Source organism: Helobdella robusta (assembly GCF_000326865.2).
Source record: "Helobdella robusta unplaced genomic scaffold HELROscaffold_28, whole genome shotgun sequence".
In the NCBI taxonomy this organism is placed as follows: Eukaryota; Metazoa; Annelida; class Clitellata; order Rhynchobdellida; family Glossiphoniidae; genus Helobdella; species Helobdella robusta.
The window spans coordinates 1,113,764-1,131,664 of record NW_008704435.1 but is presented as its reverse complement, the minus strand read 5'-3'; the positions used below and the strand labels follow the sequence as shown (position 1 = coordinate 1,131,664).

At 33.9% G+C, this 17,901-nt stretch overlaps 5 protein-coding genes across 5 annotated transcripts; 3 read left to right on the top strand and 2 right to left on the bottom strand.

Moving 5' to 3' along the window:
• Nucleotides 1–74: 74 nt before the first annotated feature.
• On the top strand, nt 75–2,573 carry HELRODRAFT_192108 (hypothetical protein; the record flags this gene model as incomplete). Its single annotated transcript, XM_009020526.1, has 5 exons — nt 75–272; nt 415–524; nt 646–811; nt 1,061–1,197; nt 1,867–2,573. 5 exons carry the CDS (start codon nt 75–77, stop codon nt 2,072–2,074), a joined length of 819 nt encoding a protein of 272 aa, XP_009018774.1. The 3' UTR covers nt 2,075–2,573.
• A 1,989-nt stretch (nt 2,574–4,562) lies between these two features.
• HELRODRAFT_192107 (hypothetical protein) lies at nt 4,563–6,675 on the top strand (the record flags this gene model as incomplete). Its single annotated transcript, XM_009020525.1, has 3 exons — nt 4,563–4,644; nt 4,805–5,204; nt 6,463–6,675. Exons 2-3 carry the CDS (start codon nt 4,920–4,922, stop codon nt 6,673–6,675), a joined length of 498 nt encoding a protein of 165 aa, XP_009018773.1. The 5' UTR covers nt 4,563–4,644; nt 4,805–4,919.
• Nucleotides 6,676–8,037: 1,362 nt separating this feature from the next.
• On the bottom strand, nt 8,038–10,834 carry HELRODRAFT_173959 (hypothetical protein; the record flags this gene model as incomplete). The annotated part of the gene is made up of 2 exons (XM_009020524.1): nt 8,038–8,293; nt 10,692–10,834. The coding sequence occupies 2 exons, from the start codon at nt 10,832–10,834 to the stop codon at nt 8,038–8,040; spliced, it is 399 nt and encodes a 132-aa protein (XP_009018772.1).
• A 1,433-nt stretch (nt 10,835–12,267) lies between these two features.
• Nucleotides 12,268–14,894, top strand: HELRODRAFT_192106 (hypothetical protein; the record flags this gene model as incomplete). The annotated part of the gene is made up of 3 exons (XM_009020523.1): nt 12,268–12,361; nt 12,589–12,684; nt 12,813–14,894. 3 exons carry the CDS (start codon nt 12,268–12,270, stop codon nt 14,546–14,548), a joined length of 1,926 nt encoding a protein of 641 aa, XP_009018771.1. The 3' UTR covers nt 14,549–14,894.
• Nucleotides 14,895–16,866: 1,972 nt separating this feature from the next.
• Nucleotides 16,867–17,593, bottom strand: HELRODRAFT_173957 (hypothetical protein; the record flags this gene model as incomplete). Its single annotated transcript, XM_009020522.1, has 3 exons — nt 16,867–16,912; nt 17,022–17,097; nt 17,350–17,593. 3 exons carry the CDS (start codon nt 17,591–17,593, stop codon nt 16,867–16,869), a joined length of 366 nt encoding a protein of 121 aa, XP_009018770.1.
• Nucleotides 17,594–17,901: the final 308 nt, after the last annotated feature.

Here is a 17,901-nt window from a genome sequence, read left to right as displayed (position 1 = left end):
CCAATTTCGTTCTGGTTGGAGCATCATTCTGTAGACTGGCTCGTTAAATGTCACAAAAATCATTTCAAACAAAAATGTTAAACACGACAGAAGCGCGATTTAACATGATGAAGAAGACAAACTTCCTAGAAGAAGCAGTGATGATGGTGGATTTCAGTCATCCAAATGTCCTCACACTGCTTGCCATCACCATTGAAGACAACATTCCTAACGTCATCCTGCCTTTTATGGAGAATGGGGATTTGAGATCTTACGTGCTTGATGAAAAAAATGTAATTGTTCGTTTGGCTTGCATTTGCTGATTACTATTAAAAAATAACTTAGCCACTTTTTTCGTAACTTAAATAGGTTTTATAATTTTAAATGTTTGGAATAATTATATTTTCATTGTTAATGATATTAATTCGTTTGCAGAAATTTGTTCTAGGCGAACTTTTGAACTTTTGTCTTCAAGTCGCATCAGGAATGGAGTATCTGGCTCTTAAAAAATTTGTTCACAGGGATTTAGCTGCAAGAAACTGCATGTCAGTAATGATAAAAATTTTAAACATTAACGTGTAGTTAATTTATTGATATCATCATTGAGCGTTGCAAAATTTTAACATTATTTTTTATTTATAGAGAAAACGTTAAACTTGTTTGCAGGGTTGACAGCAGCCTAACAGTGAAAGTCGCTGATTTTGGACTGGCCAGAGACCTGTACGAGACAAACTACTATATCGCGGAGAACAGATCCATTCCTCTGCCCTACAAATGGATGCCCATTGAATGCCTAAGCGGAAAGCTTCAATTCTCGGAAAAAACTGACGTGGTCTGTTTTGAGATTTTATACAAATAAGTAAATGATTCTTTTTAAAAAACATGACAATTTATGATTAATAAAACTGCAAATATTTGTGCAAGCAATATTTTATAACTTCACCATCATGCAGAAGATTTTTTCTGATTATTAATTTCGCTGTCATCATACCATTAAATTTTAATAAACCTTAAATAAAAGTAGTTTGCGTTAAATGTTTATTTGACATTTATGAAAACGTCAACTGAATGACCGTTGAAGTGGTCGTATGGAGTCCTGATGTGGGAGGTTTTCACGCGAGGAGGCAGTCCATACTTTGATCTGCAGCATCGAGAACTCAAACATTTTCTAAAGAGAGGCGAAAGACTTGAGAAACCAGAGATTGTTCCTGATTATTTGTTGGTTTTATCAATTTTATTTTATTCTAAACCAGTGTAGTCTATTTTGAAACTGAGCTCTAATAGTATTATAAAATGTAACAATTGAATAGAACCAGGGGTGCACCGTATCGTGTAAAACTTTTCGATATCCGGCCAAATTCGGATAGGGTTGGATAGTTAAAAAAAGATATCTGGCCGGAACCAGAGCCGAATATTGTCGCTAGATGTTTTTTAAAAATTTTAATTACTGAACTGCTTGCTCACAAAACTTCTAAATAAGCTGTCTATGTTAATATTGTGCTTATTTTACTTCTTCAACCACGTGGAAACATGCCATGTATATCCAGCGCATAGAGATTTATTAAGTAAATTTAAAAAAATAGGACGTTTGGGTACCTGCTTATTAATATTTGATGCATTTGCAATTTCAATAGGATACAATTTCTCGATCCTGTAAACGTAGTAATTTAAACGTAGATAAGATAGCTACATCAATCAGTTGGTCCAAGCGATTCAAGCATGATTTTCATCGCTTCACACACATGTAAATATATATATATATATATATATATATATATATATATATATATAATATTTATATAAATGTTCACTTACATAGCACAAACATACAAACAAGGAGCTAAGTTCCGGAGCTAATTAGAACACGTGTGCTCATCTAACATTCAGGTATGCCGTCATGTGCAGTTGCTGGCATTCAGAATCACGAAGCAGACCGACATTCTCCGAACTGAAATCGTCCATAGAGTCCATCTTTACATTTGACCAGGATTATCTGACACATCAGAAAGAGGCAAAAGAGGAAAGCCAATTGGTTCAAATATCTGAGCATGAAAAGAATAATGTCTATGAATTTTCAATGATCGAATCTTTTTAATAAACGAATTAATGAACAAAAAAATTATTAAATTAATAATATTAATATATGAATAAAGGAACGAATGATAGTACAAGAGAGTGATTTAAACCAATTAATAGATAAGTGAATGGATAATTGGATCCTAGAAATTTATTTTGATTGATGATGATTGGATCCAAAGAAAGTATTTTACGTATAGGATTTGTTCATTCTCGTCAATTGGATTCAAACGTTTTGTTTTACTGGACTTCAATAAAAAGCCTATGAGGACCTTCAATCTTCCAGAACATGATTTTTTTAACTCTCCATAACTATGATTGTAGTTAGTTTTACAAAGTTGGCAGAATGCTCAACTCACAGTACAATTAGTTCTGATGAAGTCATTTGATTTATATTCTTTTTCATCTTGATCAAAAAAAGTTTTGTAAGTCCGGAGAAAATTATATATATATTTATTTTTTAATTTTTGGTCGTTAACTTTTTTACATATTTGGTTTGCATAATTAAAAAAAATCCGACATTTTTTTTTATTCATTTATATATATATGTATTAGGTATTCATAGGTATAGGTATTCAACCAGGGCAAAAATGCCCCAAGGGGGTATTTAGAAAAATAGAGGGAATTGTTATTAGCACCTCCTCCTACGTGGCTGAAACTAGATTTGGTGCTGTAACAAAGCATAATGAATAAGCATTAAGCAAAGAAATAGCCTGGGTATAATCAACAGATCTTCGACTTGCTTTGACGAATTGAAAGCCTAACATTTGTATGATAATATTGTCAAGAGGCGTGAAGCGCAAGGTTACCATCAGCTGAAATTCAAATATTCAGTATTTTACTAGAAAATTAAGGAATGACTTGTGATTGTGACAGTAGAAATGATTTTTTCTCTGGTCGTCAGTTATATATATATATATATATATATATATATATATATATATATATATATATATTATTGATGAAAATCACAGCATGTTCAGCGTTAGATAACGTCCAATTTAACTTTTCGATTTTTCTAACGGTTGATCGTAAATCATTTTCAAGTTTCTTGAGTTTAAAACCAAAATTTTAGTTTATTTTATGCATGATAGAACAAAATAAATTTAGAAACAGAGGAATTATCGATAATGAAAATATGCAAAAGTGTTATATTAGAGTTTTACAATCGTCTAATAATTAGACGATTGTAAAACTAATAAAATGAGGGTTAAGTACTCACTTTGAACAAACAAGGAGTCAACAAAGTATGGGCACATACAGAAAATATCAGAAACGTGGTTCTTTTTTTTAATTGTCATTAGCATTATTTTACTTGAAAGAATAAAATATAAAAATAACTAATAAATGAAATTGTAAAAAGCATCGAAGGAGAGCATCGAAGGAGAGCATCGAAAATTACAATAAAATGTAAAAATTCAGACAACAAATCCTTGACATACCATCTCTTTAGTATCGTAAGAATAGAGGTGATATGATCCTAGTTTATCGGATAGTTCACAACATATTTAACCTAACGATTTGCCCAGTTTTAAACCGTCAGATCTTCTATTTGAATCGTGTTCAGGCCTGGAAGTCTTTACCCATGAATATAAATAAATATATCCATGGCTTTACCAGATAATATTGTTGAGGCATTAGTTCTTGAGACTTTAAAAATTAAATTAGAAACTTTTTATGCTTATGAAAATTTAATACACATTTAATACATGTTCAGAATTCCATCTCTATTTCTTAATTTATGAAATGAACTTGATTTTTTTTTATATTGTATTTTTCACGTTCTAAATGTTTATTGATGCATTATTTTCTTTAGGGCAAGGGGCTATTTGCAAAAGCCTTATTTTGTTATTTTAAATTTAATCTTCCTGCTTATCTGGTTGATTGGCACAGAGTTTTAAATTATGTTTCATTCGTTTAAATTAAATAAATCTTAAAAAATTTAAACATTAGACACACACACACACACACCACACACACACACACATATAATATATATATATATATATATATATATATAGAATAGAACCTTATATATAGAATATAACATTCTTTACATATACGACGTAAGTTGTCGCATGTTGGCCGGCGAGATGGCTCAGTGGTTCAAATGCTCGCTGAGTCAAACATCTCAATGGCTATCATATACTCAACGTATATGATGCGGTGCTTGCGCGTGCACATAAAATACATGTGTACGTCGTTTGAAAAGGATAAACAGCCTTTGTGGCGAAGATGGCTGCTTCAAACCAATGGATGAAGATATGAAGAACATAATAAAAGATATATAATAATATATCTGTAAAATTGTTAGTGGTTCTGCGTATATCAAAGCTGAAATAATAAAGGCTAAAAAAATTTTTTTATATTTATGTTATAAATATATATGACATTAGACAATTGCAAAGATAACTAATATTTATGAATTCTACATAATTATTTTATTTAACTATCTATGATTGCATATTTTGGTTTTAAGTGGTTCGACGGTTTTGACAATTTTATCGATAAAGGTTGAGAATTAGTAGATGATCGTAATTAAGAATCAACGATTACATTGAAACATATTTCAAGTAAACGTTCGGCAGGGTAAGTCGTGAATAATTAGCCGTTAAGCTCCTCCCACTTTTGTTGATTGTCACTAAAACCCTAACTGCACAATTTTTGCTTAATTTTACTTTTATCTGTTTGTTATTGATATTTATAAATAAATCAGTTTATTAATTCATATACGAATGATATATAACAGCAGGCATATCATTGTCAAAACAAAAAGTGGGCTGAGTTACGGTGTAGTGTTCTTGATTACCAACGTTTTTTAGTTTAGTGATGTTTTGTTAGAGAATTTTCTGAACAAACACATTATGTCGAGTGTGACCATGGCTGCCGATTCAACTCAATGCGGTGACTATTCTCGCAAAATGACGAAACCGAACGAAAAAGTCGTGAAGAAGAAACGAAAGAAGTTCAACTCCACGCCACCAAGTTCAAGCAGCAGTAACAGTAGCAGCGATAGTGGCAGTGGTAGTGGGGGGGAGAGTTCCTCCAGTGCTTCTGATAATGATTGTAGTAGTAGTGGTTCCTCATCATTATCGTCGCCCAGTTCATCTTCCGGCGGGAGGCAAAAAAGAGATGCCAAGAAAAAATCGGTTGTTATATAATATAACATTACTGATTTATAGATTAAATTAAATAATGATAAAAAATTAATTGTTTTAGTTATTTATTAGTTTTTGACATAAATTTTTTATTTATTACATCATAATATTTATTAATATTATGTATTTAATTGTAATAATATAAAATTAATAAATCAACACTGTGTGATGCATTCTAAATAAGAAGATGCGTTCCGAATTGGCATATCATGCACACGTAATTTATTAGTATTCACTAGCTAAATTTAAAATAAATAATATTTTATTAATTGTTTATTAACATAACAGCCAATATTAATGTTGATAGTACATAATACATACTCACTGTCAATTAACAAAAGTTATTTTTTAAGATTTAAAATTTTTCATTAAAATTACATTACATGAAAGTTAGTAAAACTTTTAAAAAATGCTTCAAAATTGAAAATAGACATAAAGCAAATCAAAATCACCTATTTTATTGAATGGAAATTGAGAATGATTGAAATAAAAGTCCAACAAACATCGATCATGTTATTCCTGAAAGCACTCTATGCATAGAGTCATGGGCAACTGAATGAAGAGGCATCAGAATGGCCTCCCAAAGGCCTGCTCGAATAAATACTGCTTTAAATGGTTCTTTAATAGTTTTAAATTGGTTGTTGAGTGAAAATAATGTAATGAATTTAATAGAAAGTAATGTCAATTTTAGCTCTTCGACACACACATTCACACTTACAACTATAAATTATATACCTACAAGCACACACCACAAAAATAGAAATGAAAAATCATACGTACAATCACAATATACACAATATTTTATTAACAATTGCCTAATGAAATATTATATAAACAGTTGGTAAACTTATGGGCATCAATTAGCTAATATAAATTAAATAGGTTAACAGTATCAAATAACCTTCATTTTTACATAGCTTTTAAATAATTTTATTCTATTATTATTCTTCACTCTTTACAATTGAGCCTTTACTCTTGTGATGAGTTTCTATCTAACTTCATTAAGGTATGTGGCTTAGCTGAAAGTTTCATTTCTCACTTTTTTTGATAAGTTTTTTGCATTTCTTGACTGAAAATGTAAAGAAATTGTGAATGACTTGACTTATTTCATCTAGCTTCAAAAACTTGCTCGCATATTTTGGTGGATTCTTTGAATGATATATTCTTTCTCATTAAATTAGAAGCGATTATATTGTGAATCAATATTTCATCATTATTAATATCCTTTATTTTTTAATTTTAAATGCAGAGTAAAACTTCTAAAGGTAGGAAGCGGGCAAGCTGTGAGAGTGAGTGTGAATCTGACCTCGACCTGAACAAAGAATTGCTGCCCATTGCTGGCTACATGGATGACAAGAAGCAGATGGTGGACAACATGTTTAAAAGCATCAGCAGCATCAAACTCAGAACAATGTTGCCAGAGATTTTGAAGGTTGCTACTGTTATTATCATTTGCTATTAAATTATTTTTTTTGTTAAATTTTTTTGTTGTTTTGGCATTGATTAGATGCTTTTTAAAATCTATTTTTATGAGTTCCATTTTAGTTAATTAATTTTTATTGGCTAGTGTTAAATTGTTATGTTACAAATTCTAATAGATTAAATTAGATATCAATTTATTTGTTGTTATCAATTTTTGTTGGGTGGTAAATTTAACCTCATTGTGTGATTGACTTCAAGAAACCAGTCAGGCTTTTTTTTTCTGGTATTGTAAAGAATGCTCATGTTAAACATCTGCATATGTCTTGCATGGAATCATAGTGATTTTACAAAAGTGTATGCAAGAACTCTGCTGATGAGTAGTTTTGCCGGCACCAAAATTTGCAACCCTCGTTTTGTACGATGTTAACAAAAATATTCTCACACTCATTGAATCAGTGATAAATTCTGGTGATGTTTCAAAATCCAACAGAACCTGCGTAAAAAATTAACTTCATCTGTTGTCGGCCAAATAAAGATGCAATCGAGAAGAGTGATTGATTAGTTTAGTGCCATTTATCTCCGGGTGATTTGAGATGGTACATTTTATATAACAGAAATCTTGTGTTTCTTTGCTGAAAACATTTTCAGTTGATCAAACAAGATTTGGAACTAATTTTTAATTAATTTTTAAAACGTTCCTGGTATCGACTGTTCAAAACATTATTAAATATTATAAAGAGTGGTTTTCTGCATGATATAACTAACGTTGCTTATTAAAAATACAGTTATTTTTTTGTTATAATATGCAGTTGCCTGTTCAACTATAAAATATTATATGTGTGTATATGGCTTTTGGGTATGTGTACATGTATGTATTTCGTATTTTTTTATTTCGCCAAATCATTTCAGACAAAAATTTAAAAATTGAATGCTTGAAATGAAATTACATGGAAGCCACAAAAAATTACTATTATTGCAATACATTTTTAAAAAGTTCATTATTCTAGTCCATTATCCAAAACAAATAAAAAAAAAGAAAAGCAAGAAGCAAAACATCAGATATTGTTCATATTTTTTAATTTATCTCTTAAAAAATTTTCAAGTTTAATTTTGAATAAATGTAGTAACTTGATAGATTTAATTTCTGGGAGAGTAATTTTGTCCCATACTTCTTTGGCCTAGTAAATTTTAAACTGGATGGATCAATGTTTGAACTTGTTGGGCGATGGAGAGCTACAATTTCATTAGATGACACGCTTAGTTTTAATATTAATATAGAGCATGTCAATCACTTCATCTTCGTACACAGAGTCATTACAAACAGTGAAATCGAGATCAGTTTTGATGAACATCCCAACTCCTTGTTTATTGGCTCTGTTTTTATAGACGAAATTGTAGTTGTTCAAGTGATTCCCAGAGGTGGATAAATCATTACATTTTTAACAAATTCCTGATTTGAGATCACCAGATATAAGATGTTAGCTGACTGACCACCTCTAAATCTTGTAGGATTGTTGATGTATTGTAATAAAAACTTATCTTTCAAGATATTTAGAAATTTGTTCTCAATTTTGTCGTTATTACCTTTACAGCTGAATGAATCCCAATTTATCTCAGGAAACCCTCCAACATCATAAAATCTCCAGTCATTGCCAGTCCTTCAGCTTTCAGTGATAACAGCTTGCTGTTATTTTCATCATTAGATTAGGGGCTTTTGTAAATCAATCAATCAATCAATCTTCGTTTTGCGTCCAGAGACCCGGTTTCCCGAGGTAGAACGTTGTTTTCTTTGCCATCAACTTTTTGCGCCAAATTAGACGATCAGTTGTATCCATTTCATTTAAATTTAGAGCTTTCATGTCTTGCTCGATTGTTTGCGACCAGGACTTCTTTGGACGGCCTTTGGGACGTGTGCCAGGTACTTCAACATCTGCAAGAGAAGTTATGGCACTGTTTCCACTTCGTTTGACATGACCAAACCACCGCAGACGGTGTTGCCGGCATTCGTCCTTTATATCATCTAAACCAGCACGACGCAGGATTTTGGTAGATTTGACTAATTCGTTGCATCCATCGGAGCATTTTCATGTCGGTTCGTTGAAGTTGTTCCAGTTTGGTTGTCATTGGCCATGTTTCTGCACCATATAACAACACCGGACGTATCACAGATTTATAAAGTCTTGATCGTAGTGGTAGTGGGATGTCACGCCGCATCAATATAGAGGCAGGAGATGCCATTTATTCCAGGCTGCACGTATGCGTGCTCGAACGGCAGCTTCAGCTGTTCCAGTACAATCCAGAACATCCCCTAGATATTGAAACGATGTGACTTTCTCTATTTTAATGGCTTCAAAAACAGTGCTATTTTGAATTTGTTGTTGTGGATTGATGCAAGCAGGACAAACAAAATTGGACACTTTAGATAAAGTACCAATTATTTTTGATCAACGTTTGTGACACCACTGGTTACACTGCTGACACTTGATTGAATTGTTACCTACACCAGCTTTACAAACTAAACAGGGCCATCGTCCAGTAGCTGTGGATTGGATGGGTTCACCAGTGTTCATTGCTTTGGTTTTGCTGATATTGACTTTGAATCCATGATCGGCGAGTCTGGTGTTCCAATCTTCAAACGTCTGTGCTGCATTCTGCTCAGACGTGGCAGTTAAAACGATATCATCAGCATATACTAGATTCCAAATGTCACCAGTGCGTATCGGTTTTGTGATTTCTTCCATCACAGTTATAAATAACAGTGGACTGAGAATCGAGCCTTGGTGAACTCCAACGCCGATGTCAAATGCATCTGTGTTTCCAACCGTTGTGCTGACAAGAGTCTTAGTATTCGTATACATTTCCATCACAAGTCGAACAAGATATTCTGGAATGAGTTGTCGACGTAGACTCCACCTGATTGCTTCACGGGGAACTCGATCAAATGCTTTTTCAAGGTCTACAAAAATGTGTGATAGTTGTTGATGCTTTGCGAGGTACTTCTCTTGCAGTTGCGGAAGGATGTGAATTGCATCAATTGTTGATTTCCCCGCTAGAAAACCAAATTGATGATTTCCAATCGTGATGCACGACGTTAATCTTCTCTCAATGACTTTTTCGACAATTTTCAGGGAGTGTTCTAACAGACGTATACCCCGATATGATGAACAGTTCAATGGATCATCTTTGCCTTTGTATAGCGGGACTGTCATGCTATAGTTCCATTTAGTCGGCATTGAGCAATTTCTCCAGATTTCACGGCAAAGTTGTAGTAACGTTTGGATACCTGCAGTACCAGATGCTTTGATAATGTCATTTGTGAGTCCAGAAGGCCCTGCTGCCTTTCCATCCTTCATAGCTTTCAGAGCTTCTGTAAGCTCCTCTACGGTGATGTCTGGAATCGGATCTTCGATGGGTGGAGCGTCAAAGTTAACATTGATGGGATTTGTTTCGTTTGTAAATAAACAAAATATTCAAAATCTTGTTGGAAAAACAAAGCTTGACTAACATAAACTTTTTAAAAGTTGAATTTGTGACAACCTCGTGTACTTTTGTAGAATAATAATAAACTTCTTCTATTAACCTCAGCAAAATCAGAAGTGAGTACTGAATAACCATCTAGATTGACTTCTGACAAAACTCTAAATGAACTGAGATTCTTAGGATTGACTTCATTCAATGCAATTAAATCAGGTGAATCAACCTGACTTCCCAAATAAAGCTTTAATTCATCAAATTTGTTTGACAAAGAATCAACATTAGACCAAAAAACACTTAAATTAATTTTACTTTCAAGGCTTGAATTTATTCTGACACTAAATTTTGTTTTTTAAAAGCAACAACGTTAAAATCTCCTGGTTTACTCTTTAATCTGAAAGACCAATTAGCAACATTATCGTTGGCACCAATCTCCTTTTTTTATCTTACAACATTTTTTTGTTGTTAACTCTGTCTTCCCTGGATAAATTATGATTAATTATGACCTTTTTGAAATTAACAGATTTACTCAATTTATAACAGTTTGCAAGCACCAGATTTTTAGTGTTAGTACTTACAAACTGTACCAAGATGGGTCTTGACTTGTTCTCATCAGACTTCCTACCCATCCTGAACACCTCAATCACTTCTGAATCCATATCTGAGCCAGTAATTTCCTTTAACATGTTGTTGACTGCAATTTTGTGGCTATCACTCTCTGGCATATTATAGATAATGATATTATTTTTTCTTTTCTCCTTGTCATTGAATGTTTCGAGTTTATTTGTTGTGTCAGCAAAGTAAATTTGTGCCACCTTAAAATCAGTACTTTTCCTTTAACTACGTCAGGAAACAGCCTCATTGTTTATTCACTCTTTTCCTCATTTAATCTTGTTGATTTTTTATTCTCTTCTAACTGCTTCAGTGAAGTTATAGAAAATTCTTCAAAACTTTTGCTGAGAGTGATAAACTGATGATTTTGACTATTTATGGCCTCTTCTAGAACATTTATATTTTTGAAAAATTCTACGTGCTATATTACAATACGTAAACAAAGAAAAATGCGCTCGGGTTTATTTTACCAAGGCAACTACAGTGTGCTTTTCGACCCCCTTTAACTTTGAGTTACCGAAGGCTGATTCATTTAGTTTACCTATTGTCTTGTTTACATTTGAAACACATTTTTTATTCGCGCATTTTATTTTTTTACGAGATTGAACAAAGTGAAATCCGTTGTCTTTGTCATCAGTGTTGTTGATATTTGATAATAAGTTAGACTTGGCAATATTTGCAAAGCTAATCAATCAATCAATCAATCTTCGTTTTGCGTCCAGAGACCCGGTTTCCCGAGGTAGGACGTTGTTTTCTTTGCCTTCAATTTTTTGCACCAAATTAGACGATTATTTAAATTTAGAGCTTTCATTTTACCAAACATTTTCTTATGAAATAATTTATAAAATACGTGCAAATAAAAGATCTTAGTTGGCCTGTCTTAAAGCATCATTTGGCCCCCCAAGGGAGGCCGGCCCCACCGGTTGAAAAACCCTGACATATATGAATAATTAAATTTAAAAATGATATATAACATTCAGTGGTAGCCAAAAATGATTTCTTAAAAATAACTCCTAGAAGTTTAACCTAGTAAAAAGCGACATTATTTTCCTTTTTCCCCCTCATCGAAATTCATTGATTAAATCATAGTTTATCTAACTAGGTTTTTTCATGAATAGAAAATTTCAGCTCTTCTTTGTTCGTATTTTCTCTTTCGGTAAGCAAAATTTTCTTACCCCACGAGATTTCCTCAGCAGTGTAAAGTCCATCTACTTCACTTCTGAAACTTTCATTGTTCAATAATTCACATTTGTTTGATAGCAATCCATAAAATCTCAGAAATCAAAACAATTCATGTAGTTATGTTGAGACTTTGAACAATGATATTTGTATGTCTATATGTTTTATTTTGTATTATTAATGTTTCATTTTTTCCATTATGTTTGTTATTATTTTTATTTCAGTATCATGTCATTTTGCTGTACATAAAAGTCATATTTGTTCATATATATTTTATCTATTGCTACATTTTTACTGCGTTACGTTATTGATCTATGCTCTTTGTTTTGTTCACCTGATTAATGTTGAATGGAGAAAATAATTTGATATGAAACAGTCGACACCACTGTCTGAACTGAAGACGTTATGTTATGAACAGTTGGATGTGATGTCATGCAAGAGGATCTTGAGCATACTCCGTGGTCAGTTCCATTTCATTTGCTCCAAACAACATGTTAACTATGGAAATATCGTTTTAATAATTTTCAATTTTTCCCCTAACTTTAACATTTTATAACTGTTTGTATGAATATTTAACGTTCCTCGTGTTAGGTTTTTGTGAATAAAGATCCTCAGTGTTCTAGTGAACTGTAAGATGTATAACAGCCATTTTGTTTTGTTATTTAACATATTGAACCAACGAACATAGGCATGGACCCGACCGAAATATCATCAACAGAAGATGAAGATGAATCTGTTGGCAATGCAGATGACAACAATCAGTCATCCACGAAACCAGCTGCTGGTCAGTGCAAGCATGTTTCTTATTAATCAATTTAAATTGGTTTATCAATAGGGTTATATGTGGTGGTTAATAAGTATGTCTTGTGTATATGTTAAGACTGACATGAACGTTTTGATGCTGCCTTACAGACATGAGGACGTCTCAGGAACTGTCTCAACTACATCAGCATCAAAAACGAATGTCACCTTGCAGTCTTCAGAATCTTCAGCAACAAATGAAAGGTTCCTCAAGTGATGGGGGCAAACAGCCTGTTCAGTCTCAGCAACAAAATCAACATGCACTTGAAAAAGTTGGTGATACAATCAATGATAAAGAGCAGCTTATAAAATCAACATCCACTGCAATGGCGTTCAACGCCTCTTCAACTCCATCAACATCGGTGCCTAATTCATCAAAAATGAACAACGCCAATGGCAATAACACCATTATTGACACCAGCGACACCACCACTAACAACAGCAGCAGCAGCCGCAAGAGTATCACATTGAAAACATCACACGATCTGAACGTGATGGATGAAGATGAGTTGGACTATGACGAGGAGGTCGTGCAGGAAGATGCGAAAACAGATGCCAGAAGCAATGCTCTCAAGCCCCAAAACTTTGAATATAACAGTACCGTTGCTGAATTGTTCGTAGACAACATCAACGATGACTTCAATGACGATGTTGACGACAAGGTTAGTGATGATAGTCATCAGAACAAAGAAAAAAACTTTTCCGACAAAAATGATAACCAAGATGCGAAGCTATCAACAGTCGAGCAAAAGGTGGATGATCGTCAGATTATTCAAACCAATAGTTCTAATATTAAGACTTCAAATGGATTGTGTAATGACAAAAGTTCAGATGCAAAAACTGGTACTTGGACATCAGATACGGTGGCTACAAAACAAGTTGTCACCAAATCGTCATCCTCCTCTTCATCTCTCTGTAAAACATCTTCCACACCTGTTAACTCAAAACAATCTTCATCAAATACTACAACAACAAAAGAACATGATACTACCTCACCACCTCCAATTTCAACTTCATCATCAGCAACAACAAACGCCAACAACACCAACAAAATTGAAATTGACAAAACTCAGCTGGAAATTCTGGAGTTGGAGATGAGGGCTCGAGCCATCAAAGCCATGCTGAAAGCACAGGAAGAGCTTGAACAAATGCAACACAAGCAAAAACAAAGTGCTGATAAAAAACAATCACATTCTAAATCCAGAGATGTTGAACTCAGAGAGAGTTCACACAGAAAGAAAGATAATGATGTGAAGAAGCGGAAAAGTTCATCGAGACATGATCATGGCGACCGTGATGCAAAGTACACGAGGAAGGTTAGCAGATTGCCTTCTCCTGCAAACACAACAGATGAGGCTCCGGTGCAGAGGATAATGATGAGAAAAATATCACCACCAGCACCATCGTCATCATCTTCATCGCATCGAAGGTTCGATAGCATGAGAACATCATCATATGATGTCTTAGAGCGTGACTGCAGAAGATCTGATTACGTAGATTACCATCGTGATGACTTTATGGATGATGATGGATATCGGTTTAGTCACTATCGAAACCACCCACGTGTTTATGAACAGCACCAGCATCACCATCCTGAGCATTTCAGTAGATCTAGAATAGTTTACATGCCTCTACACGACGACCGTGATGACGACGATAGAAGGATGAGGTCAAGATATGATGATTATGATGATGTTGGTGGGGATTATGATTACTGTGATGATTACAGAGATTACGAAAGACCGAGAGGCTACAGAGGTAGGCCAGCTTGCGTGGGCGGTAGGAGGTCGAGGGACGATTTCGCTGACGATCGATATGATGACGATAGACGGTTCATTAGGAGATGATGAGTTCTCACTCACTGCCAACCATCGTTAAAACTGTTCTCATCAAAATATCTTTTACAAAATATTGTTGGATTATATAAATTGTCAAAAGCATTTTTATTTTGTTTTAATTATTTAGTTTCTTTAATTTCTCCAGCCTGTGAATTTATGTGTCGAATGGGCTATATTATTTCAACGATGTTTAGAAGTAAATAAAAATAGGAAGCAAATATTTTAAAAAATGTCGATTGAAAAATTATTTTAAATTTAATTGAAACGTTCTGAATACGCTGATTTTTTTTATTTGAGGTATAGTGTTTTTTAACTTTGCATTCTGACTGAAAATGAAGTTAAGATTAAAAAATATCGGCTGAGTCTTTGTTTTTATTCGGTTGTCCGCGTTCACAGCTCCTGTAGAGATTGAGGGAACTTAGTCATTGTTTCCGCCCGACGGTTCATTCATGTCATGTCCATCTAAAAGTCCATCAACTTGTAATACGATACACTCATTAAATGATTCTCTGTGTTAGTCGGAATGAAGCAAGTTTTACCTGCTCTCTTGTCTCAAAAGAATTTTCAAATTTCTTTCAAAATTTTCAAAAATATATCTGAGTAAATTCTTGGATTCTCGTCCTTTTTGAAACTTGCTATCCCTAATCAGTTCGCTGGTTTTATATATTTTTCTTATTTGCAAATTTGGACAAATCAAAATGTTTTTTAGAATTGTATAGTTGTAGACTTTGACACTCCTTACTACCTACACCAATGTTAAAATTTCAAAGATCTCTATATTTCCAATACTAGTGTTGCAGCTTCCAACGATCGTCAAAAAAATCGTTATTCCGTAGGTTCAAGATTTTCGATAGATGAACACAACTTCTAACGCAAACTTCGTTGAACGTTTATTCGAATGCCAACAGTAATAGAGACACTAAACTAATCCAGGTAACTACATAAATCACAATCATAACTTCGCGTCAAACCTCGCCATTGACTTTGCTACTCTTGCCCCTTTTATACAAGAGATTCTGACAAATACAGCAAGGATAACAATGGCTAATTATATAGCGCAATTCCACCATTCCGGCGGATTTAACATTACCTCCACCTTAGCCTATTATTCCTTAGCATAGGCGTTACTTCTTTATTCCAATAAATAAGGGACAACCTATCCAAATGGTCGACCTTCATTTTTGCCCGTTGTTTTTCAGGTCCTGTAGATCACGTCATTAATCTTGTTAATGATCATGTTCCAATATTTCCAATTTTCTTCACCGTAGGTTATACAACCAGAGCTATCTTTATATTGATTTTACAAAGTGTTGAATGGCCAAGCGAAAAAGATTTTAGCTGCATGCTGTAATATTTTCTGACATCTTTCCTGTCAAGTGATGCAGCGATACAATTTTCATTCTCATAAGCAATGAAGCTGTCGTTGATGCTATCATCAAAGTAGACGAGAACCAAGTTTTTTCCAGGTGCATGTTGTAGGGATTATCTCAAAACTTGAACCCTTGTTTGTCACACCACAAACTAACGAAGTGATTCGTAGGAGCTATATAAAGGAAAAACTGCGATACTATTCTGATAGGTATTCGGGTTGCCGATGAGTCCCCGTTAGGGACGAAACTCGTGTCCAGCCTATCCAAACAAATACTATTCTGTTCTTCTTTTCACTCCCGCTCATTGTTTTTCCTGGTTTGTTGTTCTCATAAATTAGCGCAACCGCAAAATATTTGTGATCCCGACGTGATCGAGGAAACAAACAACGAGAGTTCCCACTCCAATGCGAATCATTCTTCGACACAACAAAACAGGATTGATCTTAACAATTCAATCACACCCATCACGTTTGCCAACACACACGCGAAGATCTGGTGGGAAAATATTGTTGGATTGCAAATCCTAACGACTAAAACTAACAATCTTTAATAATAAATAAAACACCACAAACTAACGAAATGATTCGTGGGAGCTATATAAAGGAAAAAACTGAGATACTATTCTGATAGATATTCGGCTGCTGATGAGTTCCCTGTAGAGACAAAACACGTGTCAAGCCTATCCAAACGAATACTATTCTTTTCTTCTTTTCACTCCCGCTCACTGCTCTTCCTGCTTTGGTGTTGTCATGCATTAGCGCAACCGCAACAGAACCGAATCAAATAAAAGAAAGATAGATTGTTGAGTATGATGGTCTATTGCATATAATCAAAAAGTTGTTCATAAATTTTTATTCAAATTCTGAGAAAAAAATGCATTTTTCAGATAAACGTGATAAACGTTGCCTTAGATCATTCAATCCACAATTATTTAGAAAATCAGTTTTTTGAAACTCTTTAGCTGCTTTTTCTGCCCTTACAATAACTAACACGCGACGAGTAGCTGATGAAGATTTTGTTATCGATCGAAGTTGTTGCGTTGGAGTGAACAAATATGCAGACGCATTCTAAAATTTGGATGGTACTGCATCGTCTTTTAACTTTCCTTTTACCTCCCCATAACAGTTTTGGCAATCTCAGTTCCGTTCAATTTTCTTTTATACCAATCACTAAAACATGTTACGAAATCTGATTGATTAAACAGGAGTGAACAAATTTTAGAATGTTTGTTTGGAACATAATCTTTACTTTGTTCCTTACTCTGATCACCTCCTTATTGAATCTGTATTTTTTTTAGATTTCCTTCCTTCTAATTCATCTATGTCTATTTCTAAAAGATGTTGGTATAGACCTTCTTCAATCTCTTACTGAAACTATTTTTGATACTACCTTATTTTCTGAAGTTGATGATTTTGTCTATGATTTTAATATCTACATTACTTCTGTAGATTTTCGACAGGCGACATTCGAATTCCGCAACCACGCGGTCCCGAACCGCGTCCGCATACAAATATCCACCCGAGCCTTCACTTCGGCGGAGTCTTTCCTGGCCGGGATCCGCCACTCTACAATAGACCCTCTCAGGGTCTGAAAACACGGGCTGGGCGGAAGTTTGTTCGCGCCCTGCTTGTTGACTAGAGACGCCGACCTCGTCAACTATCAGCAAGTCTTCTTCAACATACATTATTTTAGGTAAAATAATTAAGCCGAGCCAAATTTCAAGTGTACACTTCTTTTATTCAATAAAAAAAACAAAACAAACAAAATAGTACAAATCAAACCTCTGTCTTTATTAGCAAGCGATAAATCCAAAATAAACAATCTATTAATAATGTAACTATCAGACAGGTGAAACTAAGCTAGAAACAAAACCTAAAATAAAAATAACAAACGACCACCCTATATCTCAACTCGCTGCCTTTTATATGTTTTTACCGCCCTATCTACATAACGCTTTCTAGATCATAGAAAATTCTATACTCCCTTCTATAC